The sequence below is a fragment of the Callithrix jacchus genome, chromosome X (assembly GCF_049354715.1).
Source record: "Callithrix jacchus isolate 240 chromosome X, calJac240_pri, whole genome shotgun sequence".
Classification (NCBI taxonomy): Eukaryota; Metazoa; Chordata; class Mammalia; order Primates; family Cebidae; genus Callithrix; species Callithrix jacchus.
This window is the reverse complement of record NC_133524.1, coordinates 69,962,329-69,980,750: the sequence shown is the minus strand read 5'-3', so window position 1 is coordinate 69,980,750 and position 18,422 is coordinate 69,962,329. Positions and strand designations below refer to the sequence as shown.

At 38.7% G+C, this 18,422-nt stretch overlaps 1 protein-coding gene across 8 annotated transcripts in view; it reads left to right on the top strand.

Moving 5' to 3' along the window:
- The window catches only part of PHKA1 (phosphorylase kinase regulatory subunit alpha 1), a 186,775-nt gene that overhangs the window by 46,850 nt on the left and 121,503 nt on the right, over positions 1 to 18,422 (top strand). For all 8 annotated transcript variants that reach the window (XM_078362950.1, XM_078362949.1, XM_078362947.1 and 5 more), the window contains exons 7-10: positions 5,184 to 5,282; positions 6,362 to 6,508; positions 11,348 to 11,401; positions 12,714 to 12,836. In XM_078362950.1, the coding sequence (XP_078219076.1) occupies positions 5,184 to 5,282; positions 6,362 to 6,508; positions 11,348 to 11,401; positions 12,714 to 12,836 (423 nt within the window). The remainder of the gene's footprint in view (positions 1 to 5,183; positions 5,283 to 6,361; positions 6,509 to 11,347; positions 11,402 to 12,713; positions 12,837 to 18,422) is intronic.

The following is an 18,422-nucleotide window of genomic DNA, read 5'->3' as shown; positions in this document are numbered from 1 at the left end:
CCATTCAGTATGATATTGGCTGTTGGTTTTTCATAAATAGCTTTTATTACTTTGAGATACGTTCCATCGATCCCGAGTTGATTGAGGGTTTTTAGCATAAAGGGCTGTTGAATTTTGTCTAATGCCTTCTCTGCGTCAATTGAGATAATCATGTGGTTTTTGTTTTTGGTTCTGTTTATGTGGTGAATTATGTTTATAGACTTGCATATGTTGAACCAGCCTTGCATCCCCGGGATGAATCCTACTTGATCATGTTGGATAAGTTTTTTGATTTGCTGTTGCAATCGGCTTGCCAATATTTTATTGAAGATTTTTGCATCTATGTTCATCATGGATATTGGCCTGAAGTTTTCTTTTCTTGTTGGGTCTCTGCCAGGTTTTGGTATCAGGATGATGTTGGTCTCATAAAATGATTTGGGAAGTATTCCTTCTTTGTGGATTATTTGGAATACTTTCAGAAGGAATGGTACTAGCTCCTTTTTGTGTGTCTGGTAGAATTCGGATGTGAACCCATCTGGACCTGGGCTTTTTTTGTGTGGTAGGCTCTTAATTGCTGCCTCGACTTCTGACCTTGTTATTGGTCTATTCATAGTTTCAGCTTCCTCCTGGTTTAGGCTTGGGAGGATACAGGAGTCCAGGAATTTATCCATTTCTTCCAGGTTTACTAGTTTATGTGCATAGAGTTTTTTGTAGTATTCTCTGATGATGGTTTGAATTTCTGTGGAATCTGTGGTGATTTCCCCTTTATCATTTTTTATTGCATCTATTTGGTTGTTCTCTCTTTTCTTTTTTATCAATCTGCCTAGTGGTTTGTCTATTTTGTTGATCTTTTTTTTTTTAATTTTTTATTGGATTATAGGTTTTGGGGTACATGAGCAGAGCATGCAAGACAGTTGCGTAGGTACACACATGGCAGTGTGCTTTGCTTTTCTTCTCCCCTTCACCCACATTTGGCATTTCTCCCCAGGCTATCCCTCCCCACCTCCCCTCCCACTGGCCCTCCCCTTTTCCCCCCAATAGACCCCAGTGTTTACTACTCCCCTCCCTGTGTCCATGTGTTCTCATTTTTCATCACCCACCTATGAGTGAGAATATGAGGTCTTTCATATTCTGTTCTTGTGTCAATTTGCTGAGGATGATGTTTTCCAGATTCATCCATGTCCCTATGAACGACACAAACTCATCATTTCTGATTGCTGCATAATATTCCATGGTGTATATGTGCCACATTTTTCCAATCCAGTCTATTATCAATGGGCATTTGGGTTGATTCCAGGTCCTTGCTATTGTAAACAGTGCTGCAATGAACATTGGTGTACATGTGTCCTTATAGTAGAACGATTTATAGTCTTTTGGATATATACCCAGTAATGGGATTGCTGGGTCAAATGGAATTTCTATTTCTAAGGCCTTGAGGAATCACCACACTGTCTTCCACAATGGTTGAACTAATTTACACTCCCACCAACAGTGTAAAAGTGTTCCTTTTTCTCCACATCCTCTCCAGCATCTGTTGTCTACAGATTTTTTAATGATCGCCATTCTAACTGGCGTGAGATGGTATCTCAATGTGGTTTTGATTTGCATCTCTCTGATGACCCGTGACGATGAGCATTTTTTCATATGATTGTTGGCCTCATATATGTCTTCTTTCGTAAAGTATCTGTTCATATCCTTTGCCCACTTTTGAATGGGCTTGTTTGTTTTTTTCCTGTAAATCTGTTTGAGTTCTTTGTAAATTCTGGATATCAGCCCTTTGTCAGATGGGTAGACTGCAAAAATTTTTTCCCATTCTGTTGGTTGCCGATCCACTCTAGTGACTGTTTCTTTTGCCGTGCAGAAGCTGTGGAGTTTCATTAGGTCCCATTTGTCTATTTTGGCTTTTGTTGCCAATGCTTTTGGTGTTTTGTTCATGAAGTCCTTGCCTACTCCTATGTCCTGTATGGTTTTGCCTTGATTTCCTTCTAGGGATGCTACCAGTTTTTTCTTCTGCTGTCTTTGTCCCAGAATTGTGCCTGCCTAATGTCAGTCTGATCAGTCCTTTTTGAGGTGACTCTGGATATAGAGGGGTCAGGGAGCTGCTTGAGGAGACAGTCTGTACTTTATAGGAGCTCAAGTGCTGAGCTGTGAGCTCCGTTGTTCATTCAGGGCTGTTAGGCAGGTGTGTTTAATTCTGCTGCAGCACAACTCTTAGAACCCCTTTTTTTCCTCAGATGCTCTGTCTCGGGGTTGGGGGGGGTTGGGGCTTTCTTTATGAGTGTCCGTGGCACTATCCTGCCCAGCTAGGAGGCAGTCTAGTCACTATTTGCCTGCCAAGGCTCCGCCTTGCTGATGTGGTGTGGGCCCTGCAGCTGCGGTCTCTGCGGCAGGCTCTGCCCTGCTGCCACCATCTCCGCCCTGCAGTGGGGTCTCTCTGTTATGGCGTGTTGCCTCGGCAACGGCAGGCTGCGTCAGCAACGGGAGTGTATCTTTTTAGGGGTGGATATCCTCGGTAATGGCGAACGCCCCTCCCCCACCGAGCTTCATCGTCCTGGGTTCAGCTGTGCTGGCAGTGAGACTCTCCACCCTGAGCATTTCGAGTTGCTGTTTTGTTTGTCCCTGTTGGGGTGAAACCCGCTGAGCCCGCTCGCCTGGCTCCCTGCCTCAGAGTGCCTTTCTTTTTTTTTTTTTTTTTTTAAGTTGAACAGATGGCTCTCTCCCAGGTGTTTCGGTCACTCGCTGTTAGAGCACTGGGATCTGTGTGATTTCCCATGCAGGTAGCCACTGCGCTGGCTCTAACGCCACTTCCCAGGAATCTCCTAGTCTGGCTTACTGTCCAAGTCCCATTTAATCAGATGGGTATGCTTATCTGCCCTCCTTAATCTCAGATTGCCAGTTTATCAGGGTAACCGGGCCCGTGTGTTTTGTGTGGATTGTTGGGGAGTGCCTGCGCTGAGGCGCAGGCCAAAGCGGCTGCAACAGCCGAACTGGATGCACTTGCGTCCTGTGTCTTTCCTACACCGGGGACTTTCCTTGTTCTGTGGGCAACAAAGATCCATCTTGAAATGTGGCTTTGACTCACCCTCTGAGCATTCACTGAGAGCTGTGATCCCGAGTTGTTCTTACTGCGCCATCTTGAAAACTTTAAACTTAGTATAGATATTTTTTAATGAGCTCCTACTATACCTACTTCTGTGTAACCTGAGTTTTTTCATTCAAAAATCTTTTTTTTTTTTTTTTCGGGAGATGGAATCTTGCTCTTTTGCCCCAGCTCACTTAGCTTGTGCCACCATCCCAAAAGGTCTACGTGATAAACCTTGAAGGTATCCATGTGGTGTTAATTCTGCAGGTCCACAGGGTGCAAGAACTGCGGAAGCATGACAACTTCCACCTGGATCTTGAAGGATCTATCAAGCAGCTTATGGGCCCAGGCAGAGACTCCTCACAGGGATGGAACCACCACAGGCAGCCCCCGCTCGAGCAACACTGAAGCAGAAACAGGGTTGCAGCTGCCACAGAGAGTTCCCATTAGGGCAGGACCACCACCAGAATGCCAGAACTGTAGGCTCACTGCCAGCAAGCAAGGTCTGCCTGCACCCAACAAAGCCATTGGGGCAGGGCTGCCTGAGACCTTAGAGACCCAACCCCCACCCAAGCATGGAGTCAAAATAAATCATTCTTCAGCTTTCAGATTTAGTGTCTGCCATGCTCGGTTTAAGACTTGCTTTAAGCCTGTTACTCCTTTCTTTTTGCCTATTCCTCCCTTTGGGAATGTCTGTCTTATACCACCATTGTATCTTAAAAGTTGATAGCTCGTTTTGATTTCAGATTCACAGATGAGATTTTGGACTTTTGAGTTTTATCCTTGGTGCTGGAATGAGTTAAGATATTGGGGCTATGGGGTTAGAATGAATGTACTTATATGTGAGAAGGACATAAGTTGGGGGGGCAAGTAGTGGAATACTAAGGCAGTAATTAATGAGTTTTTTGTGCCTGGCCAACTTCTACTTACCCTATAGGTCTCAGTTTAGGTGTTATTCAGGGAAGACTTTCAAAACTGCCTTCTACCCCTAAGACTACATCAAGTCCGCCTCATAACTGAGGAATTACAGATAACTAATAAATACTTGAAATAATATTCAATCTTGTTAGCAATTTAATGCATGTGAATACAACAGATATACCATTTTTTATCACATTAGGAAAAAATTTTAAGATAATACATTGTTTGCATTAAGGAAGGTATTGTCATATACTGCTAGTGATAGCTATGTTGCTACAACTTGCAAGAAAAGCAATTTAGCATTATGTTTTAAAAATTATTCATACTTTTTAACCCAATTATTCTATTTTAGGGAATTGATGCTTATAAAATGACTCAAAATGAATACGAAGAGTTATTTTGTTAGCTTGACAACCTTTATTGAGAGCCTACAATATCCCATGCTGTGTGCTAGATATTAGTGAAGACATAATCCCTGACTTCAAGGAATTTATAATTTAGCAAGAGATGTATATCAAAGTTCTGTTACTGATAGCACAAAATTAAAGGCAACCTAAATTTCCAACAATTGGAAAATGGCTAAATATACTTTATTATAGCCATATGAGATAATACTATGCCAAAATAGCATTTGTAACATGGAAAGATACTTATGCTATATTATTAATTGTAAAAAGTAGGATACCAGATGTGATCTCAACTGTATACAAATAGACATAGAAAAAAACTAGTAAAAATCATGTCAAAAATGTTAAAAGTGGTGTTTTGGGTGATTTTCTTGCCCTCTCTGTGCTTTACTATGTTTTCAAAATATTCTATAAGGAGTGTGTTTTACTTTTACGATCAGAAAATCTATTTAGAAAAGCAAGAAATTAATAAATTCTATTTTTTAAAAACATGATATCTCATTTATATGTGGACTCTAAAGTCAAACTCATAGAACGAGAGAGTACAATGATGGTTAAGTACGATGCTTAACTTTATAGTGCTACAAACTCCTTCTTAACTTTCTTTGATACAATATGGGACACAAAGAAAAACTCACAATGTCCTGGGAATAAAGATTGTTACTGTATTATGTATTCTGTCAGACATATTAAAAAATGATGTCATGTGTGTTGATAAGATACTGGGATATAGGGAGAAGAAATGTATATCTTTCTAATGCTAAACTTGTCCTTTTCTTTCTTGCTCCTCACAGGCAGCCCTGGAAGCATTAGATGAACTGGATCTGTTTGGCGTGAAAGGTGGGCCCCAATCAGTTATCCATGTCCTGGCTGATGAAGTACAACATTGCCAGGTAAGAGATTAGGGAAAATGGAGATAACAAATTTTATTCTTGCCCAGACTCAGATTTAAGCATGAGCTTTAGATTAAGGAGGGCTGAATGAGAGAGAGTGCATCATCTGATTAATTACCATGTACCAAAAATATCTTTGGCAAGCATACTGTACTGAGATAAGCGTAATATAGCATGGGCTGTAAAATATATCATAATCCTGTTCTCTAGCCCAAGTTATAAAGGAATCCCACCATACTATATGAAATGATCCACCACTATCATATCAAAGGGATATAGTCTCTCTTTCTGAGTATCTCCTTTTCTAAATATATAAAGAAAACAAGAGATGATAGATTTTTAGTATTCTTGTTAGTGTTTCTGAAACATTCTCTTTTCCTGGTTGGCTCTAGGGTTAGATATTTGGAGATTAGACTTTAAGTGGCAAATATATATTTTCAGTTTTTCTTAGGAATGCTCTCTGTATTGAAAGATTAAGGTTTTTTCATTAGCATGAGGAATTTTCTTATTTTCTTTAAACCCTGATTAGATAACATGGGATCCTATTGAAAATAAACTCATCTCCAATTTTAAAAACACAAAATTTCTCAGAGAAAGAAAAATATGTCAAAAGCAGAGGAGCTGAACCTTCCGTATCCTGCTTCTCAGCACCTATATTTTCTCTTGACTTTATTCTTAAATAGTTGCAAATGGAGCAACAGGACTGTGGGTGGTATAATAATGTCAGAGTATTCCTTATCCACAAGTAACTGGTTAAGAATCAGGATAGGGAAGTATTGAGAGCAGAATTAAGACAAGGAATGATTTATAGAAATTGCTGGTTTTCTAAATTCTAAATATTGAGTAACATCTAGATTTTCTTGTGAATGGTCCTCTTCCACATAAATTTTTTAAAACTAAAGTTTCAAAAAATTATTAGTTTTACAATGCTAAGGTTTTTACTAACCTACTTAAAATAGAGAATGTTCTTTTCTATTCTGTCAAACATACTCAAAAGTGATAACATGTGTGTTGATAAGATACTGAGGTAAAGGAAGAAGAAATACATTCTTTTACATAAACTTAACTTCTTTCCTTAGTCTATCCTTAATTCACTACTGCCCCGTGCTTCAACATCCAAAGAGGTTGATGCTAGTCTACTTTCAGTGGTTTCCTTCCCAGCCTTTGCAGTAGAGGATAGCCAGTTGGTGGAGCTCACAAAACAGGAAATCATCACCAAACTTCAGGTATGTTCATATGTGCCTTTGTTTTCTTTAAGGCTATGACTTTAAGGGTAAATTGTGCCTTTTGGGGCCTTGAATATGATCTGTGACTGTGATTTCAAGAAACCTTTAAGTTTTCTGAGTTGTCTTTTTTTTTTTTTTTGAGACCGAGTTTCACTCTTGTTACCCAGGCTGGAGTGCAATGGCACCATCTTGGCTCACCGCAACCTCTGCCTCCTGGGTTCAGGCAATTCTCCTGCCTCAGCCTCCCAAGTAGTTGGGATTACAGGCGTGTGCCACCATGCCCAGCTAATTTTTTGTATTTTTAGTAGAGATGGGGTTTCACCATGTTGGCCAGGATGGTCTCGATCTCTTGACCTCGTGATCCACCTGCCTCGGCCCCCCAAAGTGCTGGGATTACAGGCATGAGACACCGCGCCCGGCCCCAAGTTGTGTTTTTATAAGTAGTTTCTTTTTAAAATGTTAAAGCTTCTACAGCCATTGCTGGTAGAAAGGCAGGGTGGTAACCCACTTTAGAAAATAGTTTGGCAGTTTTTTATAAATTTAATCATACAGCCACCGTATAGCCCAACTATGTCATCCTAGAAGTCTACCCTACAGAAATGAAAACTTATGCTCACAAAAAAAAATCTGCACACAAATGTTTATAGCAGCTTTATTCATAATTGCCAAAAACTGGAAAAAAACCTTCTACAGAGGAAGGGATAAGCAAATTACACTATATTCATGCAGCGGAATACTACTCAACAATGAAAAGGTACAAGGTACCAACTTGATCAGAATTAATCATGGTGTATAATCTTTTTGATATGCTGTTGGATTTGTTTTGATAGTATTTTGTTGAGGATTTTTGCATCTGTGTTTATCAGGGATGTTGGCCATGGGTTTTTTGTCAGTTTTGGTATCAGGGCACTGCCGGACTTGTAGTGAGTTTGGAAGAATCCCCTTCCCTTCAATTAATTGGAGTAGTTTGGTTTTAGTTCTTTAAAAGTTTGGTAGAACTCAGCAATGAAGCCATCCATTCCTGGACTTTTCTTCATTGGAGTACATTTTACTACTGATTCAATCCCATTGCTTGTTATTTGTCTTTTCAAGTTTTCTATTTCTTCTTGGTTCAATCTGGGTAGGTTGTATGTGTCCAGAAATTTATCTGTTTTCTCTAGGTTTTCCAATTTCTTGGCATATACTTATTGACAATACTCTTTAATAATCCTTTGTATTTCTGTGGTATTGGTTATAATGTCTCTTTTTTATTTCTGATTATGCTTACTTGGGTCTTTTTAGTCTGGCTAATGGTTTGTCAATTTTGTTAATTTTAAAAACTTCATTTTGTTGATGTTTTGTATTTTTTGGTCTCAATTTCTCTTATTTCTGCTCTGATCTTTGTTATTTCTTTCCTCCTATTAATTTGGGATTCTGTTTCTTCTTTCCTAATTCCTTGAGGCACATCATTAGGTTATTTCAAATTTTTCTACTATTTTGATGTAGGCATTTATTGCTATAAGCTTCCTTCTTAGTACTGCCTTTGCTGTATCTCACGGGTTTTAGGATGTTATGTTTCCATTTTCATTTATTTCAAGAAATTTTTAAATTTCTTTCTTAATTTTTTCATTGACTCATTGGTCATTAAGGAGCATATTGTTTAATTTCTATGTATTTGTACAGTTTCAAAAGTTTCTGTTGTTATTGATTTCTAGTTTTCATTTCAGTCAGAAAAGATAATTGATAATGATTTCAATTTTTGAAAGTTTGTTGAGGCTTGTTTTGTGGCCTAACACATGATCAATCCTGGAGAATGTCCCATGTGCTGATGTGTTTCCTGTAGCTGTTGGATGAAATGCTCTGTAAATGTCTGTTAGGTCCATTTGGTCTATAATGCAGTCTAAATTTAGTATTTCTTTGCTGATTTTCTGTCTAAATGATCTATCTAATGCCAAGAGTAGAATGTTGAAATGCCCCACTATTATTGTATTGGAGTCTAACTCTCCTTTTAGATCTAATAATATTTGGTTTATATATCTGGGTGCTCCAATGTTAAGTGCATATATATTTACAATTATTATAACCTGTTGCTGAATTGATTCTTTTATTATTATGTAATGAACTTCTTTGTGTTTTTTTTACTGTTTTTGACTTAAAGCCTATTTTATCTGATATAAGTATAGCTACTCCTGCTTGTTTTTAGTTTGCATTTGCATGGAACATCATTTTCCATTCCTTCCAGTTTTAGTCTGTGTGTGTCTTTACAGGTGAAGCGAGTTTATTATAGGCATCATATGGGTCTTGTTTTTCTTATCCATTCAGCCAATCTACATCAAAATTGAGAAATTTAATCTATTTGCTTTCAAGGTTATTATTGATAAATGAGGACTTTCTCCTGTTATTTTGTTAATTGTTTTATGGTTGTTTTGTTCCTTTGTTCCTTTCTTCCTCTCTTATTGTTTATCTATACAGTTTGGTGGTTTTCTGTAGTGATATGGCTTGATTCCTTTCTTTCTCCTTTCTGTATGTGCTGTACTAGTGGTTTTACACTTTTGCATGTTTTCATCATGATAGTTATCTCATTCTCACTTTCAGTTGTAGGACTCCCTTAGGCATTTCTTGCAAGGCTGGTCTAATTCTGGATATAGTGTTCTTGCCTGACAGATTATTTTTTTCCCCAGCACTTTGAATATATCATCTCTTTCTCTTCCAGCCTGTAAGGTTACTGCTGAGAAATCTGTTGTTAGTCTAATGACAACTCCCTTATATGTAACTTTATGCTTTTCTCTTGCTATTTTTAAATTTTTCTCTTTGTCTTTGACTTTTGACATTTTGACTATAATGTACCTTCAAGAGAACATTTTTTTGGATTCAATCTATTTGAGAACCTTTGAGTTTCCTGGATCTGGATATCCATATTTTTCCCAAGAATTGGGAATTTTTCAGCTATTATTTCATCAAATAGGATTTTCTACCCCTTTTCCCATCTCTTGTCTTTCTAAAACTTCCATAATGCAAATATTTGTTTGCTTTATGGTGTTCTGCAAGTCCCATGGGCTTGCTTCATTTTTTTAATTCTTTTTTTTGTATACCTTGTTTATTTCAAAACATCTGCCTTCAAGTTCAGAAATTCTTCTGCTTGATCTCGTCTGTTGAAGCTCTCAATTGTGTTTTTTGTTTCATTAATTGAATTCTTCTGCATTAAAATTTGTTTTTTTAATAATATTTCTCTGTTGAATTTCTTATCAGATCATGAATTGTTTTCCTGATTTTATTGAATTATCTATCTTTATTCTTCTATATCTTGCTGGGTTTCCTTAAGATCATAATTTTGATTTTTTATACCATTTCATACATTTCCTTTTCTTTGAAGTCTCTTACTAGAGAATTATTGTGTTCCTTTGGAAGTATCATGTTTTCTTACCTTTTCATGTTTCTCGTGTGCCTGTACTACATATGCACATCTGGTGGAACAGGTATCTCTTCCAATTTATGGAGCAGCTTTGATAGGAAAAGACCTTTTTCTGGAAATGGGTCCTAAGGTGTTGGTAGGGTGGGATATATTGGCTGTGGTTCTAGGCAGACACAGTTATTATAGTCTCCGTGCAGTTTCTTGAGCTGTAATCCACATAATTGATGTTTGTGAGTGCCTTAATGGCCTAGGCTGTAGGAGTTTGTGAGTGTGGTGGGTAGCTTTGCTGGGAGTGGGCTTCTGAACAGGCTGATTCCCAGGTCTAGAGTGTACACATGCATGAGGAGACAAGTCTGGCTACCAGGCTGTTTTTCTAGCCAAGGTCATAGGCACATGGCAGGTCAGCTGGCTCAGGGACTGGTTTACCCACCAGGGGTAGGGCTGCTGGGCTGTTTCTCTGCCTGAAGGTGTGGTACTTGGAAAGTGGCTTGCCAGGGGTGGGGCCACTGGGCTGTTTCTCTGACAAGGGACATGGGCACATGGCAATTTGGCAGCCCCCAGCAGGTTGTTTATTAGTTGTTTTGGTCCTTTTTTGTGGGGAAGACAAGCACCAGCACCTCTAATCAGCCATCGTGCTCTATGTTGATTCCTTTTTTTTTTCTTTTTGTCAGTGGACATTCCAAACATGTATAACCGATGAACATGGCTTAGGGTTTTATTTTTTTAATTGGTATTCACTTCAGTAACTTGAATCCACAGACATAAGCAGTGTATAACCAGAAAGTTACAAGTAAACATAGATTATACATGCAAATTTCTGTTCACAAAGGTCACATGTACAGGTACATGAATTAGAAGCATGCATCTAGGATTATGGCCAAACTGTTTTTAAGATGCAGAAATGTAAAATTACATCTTGAAAACATGAAGAGATGGTCTACACACTAAAAATCAAATGTTGCTTATACCAGAGATGTATGACAATTACAAGATTCAAGTGACTACAATGGAATGGTGATTGATAGGTATTTTGGGATTTTCTGTACTATTTTTGCAACTCTTCTGTAAATCTAAATTATCTCAAAATTTTAAAAATATGTGGTTTTTAAAAAAGCTTATGGAGTCTTATGAACTATATGTGTCTTATGAACAAGAATACATAGATTAGTAATTAGGCTGTCACAAACTTACCCTAGGTGGATGGCCATGGAGAGGATACTGTTAGGAACACTGCTTTAGTGAAGAAGCTGTTACTTCGCCTTCACTTGAAATCACAATGCTCAAATCTGTTTCTGCTGCTGGATTGATTTCAGGTGTTTTTGGTTTTAAGCATTATGTCTTTATTGGTGATAGGTTAGTACATGTGGACGTTGCAAGGATTTATTTCTGATTAATTACATGACTGTACCATTGTAAAAGCCGCTGACCCTTTTTCTTTTTATTCCCAGGGTCGTTATGGTTGCTGTCGCTTTCTACGAGATGGATATAAAACTCCAAAAGAGGTAGGTTTCTTTTCTTCAAAATGAACCCAAGGTAGAATGGCCACTTGTATCTGCAGCCTCATTCAGAGAAAATATTTACCTCACTGATAGTACTTATAGAAATCACTGAATAGGATAGCAATAACTGATGTTTGCTATATTTGTTGAACTTAACTTAGCTGCCAAGTTCTCATTTTGTAGGCTTTTATGAATTAAGTAAAATAGAGAAAGGTGTAGTCCTTCCACCTCTTGCAGTTGGTTAGTTTCAGAAAGAACTGATAAATGGTAAAATCAGTGGATGAAAGCTTACACAGAAATAGTATTTGCATTGTCTCAAAGTATCTCTCCCAAAATATTTAACAATTATAAAGGGAAAAATCTTTTCATCTGTAGATCTTTCTGGCCCCACATCCACCTCTTGTAGTTGGTTAGTTCTAAGCAGTACTTGGTTTTGAAAAGGTAAAAAGTTCACCTTGGAAATACTAATGAGAAAAATTCAGTATTTTTAAAGGGATTGAACAGTCAATATGAAGCACTTTCACTGGTAATGGAAACATTGTTTAAGTCTTCAATTTGGTGGTGAGAACCATAATGGATTTTTTAAATCATCGAGCTCAAACTCTTCTGGTCTACTTCCTCTCTTCCACTTTATTTTTTAGCCTTGAATTTGATTTCTTCCCCTATCAGTGTACTAAAATTATATGTTCTGAAACATCATCTTAAGCTCTTAAATGACCAATCCAGTAGCCTTTTCTGAATCCTTATTCTCCGTGACTTCTCTATAGTACATCATTTTTTGCCTAGCCCTAAATTCTCTTGAAATTCTATTCCTATTTTAATTTTACCACTACGCTATCCTGATTCTTCTCTGTTCTTCCCTTGCCCCAATTTTGAGGGTTTACCAAGTTTCCATTCCTCAGCAGTTTGTTCATTTTATATAGTACTATTTCACAAAGTTCATCTGTAACTTGTAATTCATATATCACCTCTATGAAGATGATTCCCAAACCCTCATCTCTAGTTGCCTTCTAAACATTGCTATTTGTATGTCCTACTACTACATCAACCTTAACAAATAAAACCAAACTCAATTTTATTACAAACCAGTCTTATTTCTTCATATACCCTCTTGTGATACCATTTCTATACCAAGTCCACTAGTTAGAAGTCACATCATAGAGTGCTTGCTAATGGAAGGGAGTATGCACATGCTCTGCCTTCCTGAACACCTTCTCTAAAACAATCAGTAATGAAAGGCCATATTATAATACCTCTGAACTAAAATGTATATCTAACCTCTGAAAGGTGACAGACTTTATTGTGTTTTCACTAGGATCCCAATCGTCTGTACTATGAACCAGCTGAGTTGAAGCTATTTGAAAACATTGAATGTGAATGGCCATTATTCTGGACATACTTCATTCTTGATGGGGTCTTCAGTGGCAATGCAGAACAGGTAATAAGCTGGAGAAAGAGTTTTCAGCAGAATGTTCTCATTATATCTTCTTTTTTTTTTTTTAATTTTTTATTGGATTATAGGTTTTGGGGTACATGAGCAGAGCATGCAAGACAGCTGCGTAGGTACACACATGGCAGTGTGCTTTGCTTTTCTTCTCCCCTTCACCCACATTTGGCATTTCTCCCCAGGCTATCCCTCCCCACCACCCCTCCCACTGGCCCTCCCCTTTTCCTCCCAATAGACCCCAGTGTTTAGTACTCCCCTTTCTGTGTCCATGTGTTCTCATTTTTCATCACCCACCTATGAGTGAGAATATGCGGTGTTTCATTTTCTGTTCTTGTGTCAGTTTGCTGAGGATGATGTTCTCCAGATTCATCCATGTCCCTACAAACGACACGAACTCATCATTTCTGATTGCTGCATAATATTCCATGGTGTATATGTGCTACATTTTTCCAATCCAGTCTATTATCAATGGGCATTTGGGTTGATTCCAGGTCTTTGCTATTGTAAACTGCTGCAATGAACATTGGTGTACATGTGTCCTTATAGTAGAACGATTTATAGTCTTTTGGGTATATACCCAGTAATGGGATTGCTGGGTCAAATGGAATTTCTATTTCTAAGGCCTTGAGGAATCGCCACACCGTCTTCCACAATGGTTGAACTAACTTACACTCCCACCAACAGTGTAAAAGTGTTCCTTTTTCTCCACATCCTCTCCAGCATCTGTTGTCTCCAGATTTTTTAATGATCACCATTCTAACTGGCGTGAGATGGTATCTCAATGTGGTTTTGATTTGCATCTCTCTGATGACCAGTGACGATGAGCATTTTTTCATATGACTGTTGGCCTCATATATGTCTTCTTTCGTAAAGTATCTGTTCATATCCTTTGCCCACTTTTGAATGGGCTTGTTTGTTTTTTTCCTGTAAATCTGTTTGAGTTCTTTGTAAATTCTGGATATCAGCCCTTTGTCAGATGGGTAGACTGCGAAAATTTTTTCCCATTCTGTTGGTTGCCGATCCACTCTAGTGACTGTTTCTTTTGCCGTGCAGAAGCTGTGGAGTTTCATTAGGTCCCATTTGTCTATTTTTGCTTTTGTTGCCAATGCTTTTGGTGTTTTGTTCATGAAGTCCTTGCCTACTCCTATGTCCTGGATAGTTTTGCCTAGATTTCCTTCTAGGGTTTTTATCGTGCCAGGTCTTATGTTTAAGTCTTTAATCCATCTAGAGTTAATTTTAGTGTAAGGTGTCAGGAAGGGGTCCAGTTTCTGCTTTCTGCACATGGCTAGCCAGTTTTCCCAACACCATTTGTTAAACATGGAATCCTTTCCCCATTGCTTGTTTTTGTCAGGTTTATCAAAGATTGTATAGTTGTAGGTATGTTGTGTTGCCTCCGGTGCCTCTGTTTTGTTCCATTGGTCTATATCTCTGTTTTGGTACCAGTACCATGCTGTTTTGATTACTGTAGCCTTGTAGTATAGTTTGAAATCCGGTAGTGTGATGCCCCCCGCTGTGTTCTTTTTGCTTAGAATTGACTTGGCTATGCGGGCTCTCTTTTGGTTCCATATGAAGTTCATGGTGGTTTTTTCCAGTTCTGTGAAGAAAGTCAATGGTAGCTTGATGGGGATAGCGTTGATTCTGTAAATTACTTTGGGCAGTATAGCCATTTTCACAATATTAGTTCTTCCTAACCATGAACATGGAATGTTTCTCCATCTGTTTGTGTCCTCTCTGATTTCGTTGAGCAGTGGTTTGTAGTTCTCCTTGAAGAGGTCCCTTACGTTCCTTGTGAGTTGTATTCCAAGGTATTTTATTCTTTTTGTAGCAATTGCGAATGGCAGTTCGCTCTTGATTTGGCTTTCTTTAAGTCTGTTATTGGTGTAGACGAATGCTTGTGATTTTTGCACATTGATTTTATATCCTGAGACTTTGCTGAAGTTGTTTATCAGTTTCAGGAGTTTTTGGGCTGAGGCAATGGGGTCTTCTAGGTATACTATCATGTCGTCTGCAAATAGAGACAATTTGGCTTCCACCTTTCCTATTTGAATACCCTTTATTTCTTTTTCTTGCCTGATTGCTTTGGCTAGAACTTCCAGAACTATATTGAATAGGAGTGGTGAGAGAGGGCATCCTTGTCTAGTGCCAGATTTCAAAGGGAATGCTTCCAGTTTTTGCCCATTCAGTATGATATTGGCTGTTGGTTTGTCATAAATAGCTTTTATTACTTTGAGATACGTTCCATCGATACCGAGTTTATTGAGGGTTTTTAGCATAAAGGGCTGTTGAATTTTGTCAAATGCCTTCTCTGCGTCAATTGAGATAATCATGTGGTTTTTGTTTTTGGTTCTGTTTATGTGGTGAATTACGTTGATAGACTTGCGTATGTTGAACCAGCCTTGCATCCCCGGGATGAATCCTACTTGATCATGATGAATAAGTTTTTTGATTTGCTGTTGCAATCGGATTGCCAATATTTTATTGAAGATTTTTGCATCTATGTTCATCATGGATATTGGCCTGAAGTTTTCTTTTCTCGTTGGGTCTCTGCCGGGTTTTGGTATCAGGATGATGTTGGTCTCATAAAATGATTTGGGAAGGATTCCCTCTTTTTGGATTGTTTGAAATAGTTTTAGAAGGAATGGTACCAGCTCCTCCTTGTGTGTCTGGTAGAATTCGGCTGTGAACCCGTCTGGACCTGGGCTTTTTTTGTGAGGTAGGCTCTTAATTGCTGCCTCGACTTCAGACCTTGTTATTGGTCTATTCATAGTTTCAGCTTCCTCCTGGTCTAGGCTTGGGAGGACACAGGAGTCCAGGAATTTATCCATTTCTTCCAGGTTTACTAGTTTATGCGCATATAGTTGTTTGTAATATTCTCTGATGATGGTTTGAATTTCTGTGGAATCTGTGGTGATTTCCCCTTTATCATTTTTTATTGCATCTATTTGGTTGTTCTCTCTTTTCTTTTTAATCAATCTGGCTAGTGGTCTATTTTGTTGATCTTTTCAAAAAACCAGCTCTTGGATTTATTGATTTTTTGAAGGGTTTTCGTGTCTCAATCTCCTTCAGCTCAGCTCTGATCTTAGTAATTTCTTGTCTTCTGCTGGGTTTTGAGTTTTTTTGATCTTGCTCCTCTAGCTCTTTCAATTTTGACGATAGGGTGTCAATTTTGGATCTCTCCATTCTCCTCATATGGGCACTTATTGCTATATACTTTCCTCTAGAGACTGCTTTAAATGTGTCCCAGAGGTTCTGGCACGTTGTGTCTTCGTTCTCATTGGTTTCGAAGAACTTCTTTATTTCTGCTTTCATTTCGTTGTTTACCCAGTCAACATTCAAGAGCCAGTTGTTCAGTTTCCATGAAGCTGTGTGTTTCTGGGTCGGTTTCTGAATTCTGAGTTCTAACTTGATTGCACTATGGTCTGAGAGACTGTTTGTTATGATTTCTGTTGTTTTGCATTTGTTGAGCAGTGCTTTACTTCCAATTATGTGGTCAGTTTTAGAGTAGGTGTGATGTGGTGCTGAGAAGAATGTGTATTCTGTGGATTTGGGGTGGAGAGTTCTGTAAATGTCCACCAGGTTTGCTTGCTCCAGGTCTGAGTTCAAGCCCTGGGTATCCTTGTTGATTTTCTGTCTGGTTGATCTGTCTAGTATTGACAGTGGAGTGTTAAAGTCTCCCACTATTATTGTGTGGGAGTCTAAGTCCTTTTGTAAGTCATTAAGAACTTGCCTTATGTATTTGGGTGCTCCTGTGTTGGGTCCCTATATGTTTAGGATCGTTAGCTCTTCTTGTTGTATCGATCCTTTTACCATTATGTAATGGCCTTCTTTGTCTCTTTTGATCTTTGTTAACTTTAAAGTCTATTTTATCAGAGATGAGAATTGCAACTCCTGCTTTTTTTTGCTTTCCATTAGCTTGGTAAATCTTCCTCCATCCCTTTATTTTGAGCCTTTGTGTATCCTTGCATGTGAGATGGGTTTCCTGGATACAGCACACTGATGGGTTTTGGATTTTTATCCAATTTGCCAGTCTGTGTCTTTTGATTGGTGCATTTAGTCCATTTACATTTAGGGTTAATATTGTTATGTATGAATTTGATACTGCCATTTTGATGCTAAGTGGCTGTTTTGCCTGTTAGTTGTTGTAGATTCTTCATTATGTTGAAGCCCTTTAGCATTCAGTGTGATTTTGGAATGGCTGGTACTGGTTGATCCTTTCTATGTGTAGTGCCTCTTTTAGGAGCTCTTGTAAAGCAGGCCTGGTGGTGACAAAATCTCTGAGTACTTGCTTGTTCGCAAAGGATTTTATTCTTCCTTCACTTCTGAAGCTCAGTTTGGCTGGATATGAAATTCTGGGTTGAAAGTTCTTTTCTTTAAGAATGTTGAATATTGGCCCCCACTCTCTTCTGGCTTGTAGTGTTTCTGCCAAGAGATCTGCTGTGATTCTGATGGACTTCCCTTTGTGGGTGACCTGATCTTTCTCTCTGGCTGCGCTTAGTATTCTCTCCTTTATTTCAACCCTGTTGAATCTGACGATTATGTGCCTTGGGGTTGCTCTTCTTGCGGAATATCTTTGTGGTGTTCTCTGTATTTCCAGCAATTGAGTGTTGGCTTGTCTTGCTAGGTGGGGGAAATTTTCCTGGATGATGTCCTGAAGAGTATTTTCCAGCTTGGATTCATTCTCTTCGTCCCCTTCTGGTACACCTATCAAACGTAGGTTAGGTCTTTTCACATAGTCCCACATTTCTTGGAGACTTCGTTCATTCCTTTTTGTGCTTTTTTCTCTGATCTTGGTTTCTCGTTTTATTTCATTGAGTTGGTCTTCGACTTCAGATATTCTTTCTTCTGCTTGGTCAATTCGCCTATTGAAACTTGTGTTTGCTTCGCGAAGTTCTCGTATTGTGTTTTTCAGCTCCTTTAATTCATTCATATTCCTCTCTAAGGTATCCATTCTTGTTATCATTTCCTCGAATCTTTTTTCAAATCTTTTTTCAAGGTTCTTAGTTTGTTTGCATTGATTTAATACATGATCTTTTAGCTCACAAAGGTTTCTCATTATCCATCTTCTGAAGTATAATTCCATCGTTTCGTCACAGTCATTCTCCGTCCAGCTTTGCTCCCTTGCTGGTGAGGAGTTTTGGTCCTTTCTAGGAGGCGAGGTGTTCTGGTTTCGGGTGTTTTCCTCCTTTTTGCGTTGGTTTCTTTCCATCTTTGTGGATTTGTCCGCTGGTCGTCTGCGTAGTTGCTGACTTTTCGTTTGGGTCTCTGAGTGGACACCCAGAATGTTGATGATGAAGTATTTCTGTTGCTTTGTTTTCCTTCTACCAGTCTAGCCCCTTCACTGTACGACTGCTGAGGTCCGCTCCAGACCCTGCTTGTCTGGGGTGCACCTCTAGTAGCTGTGGCACAGCGAGGGATGCTACCAGTTTCTTTTTCTGCTCTCTTTGTCCCAGGATGATGCCTGCCTAATGTCAGTCTTTTGGATATAGAGGGGTCAGGGAGCTGCTTGAGGAGACAGTTTGTACTTTATAGGGGTTTAATTGCTGAGCTGTGCACTCTGTTGTTCATTCAGGGCTGTTA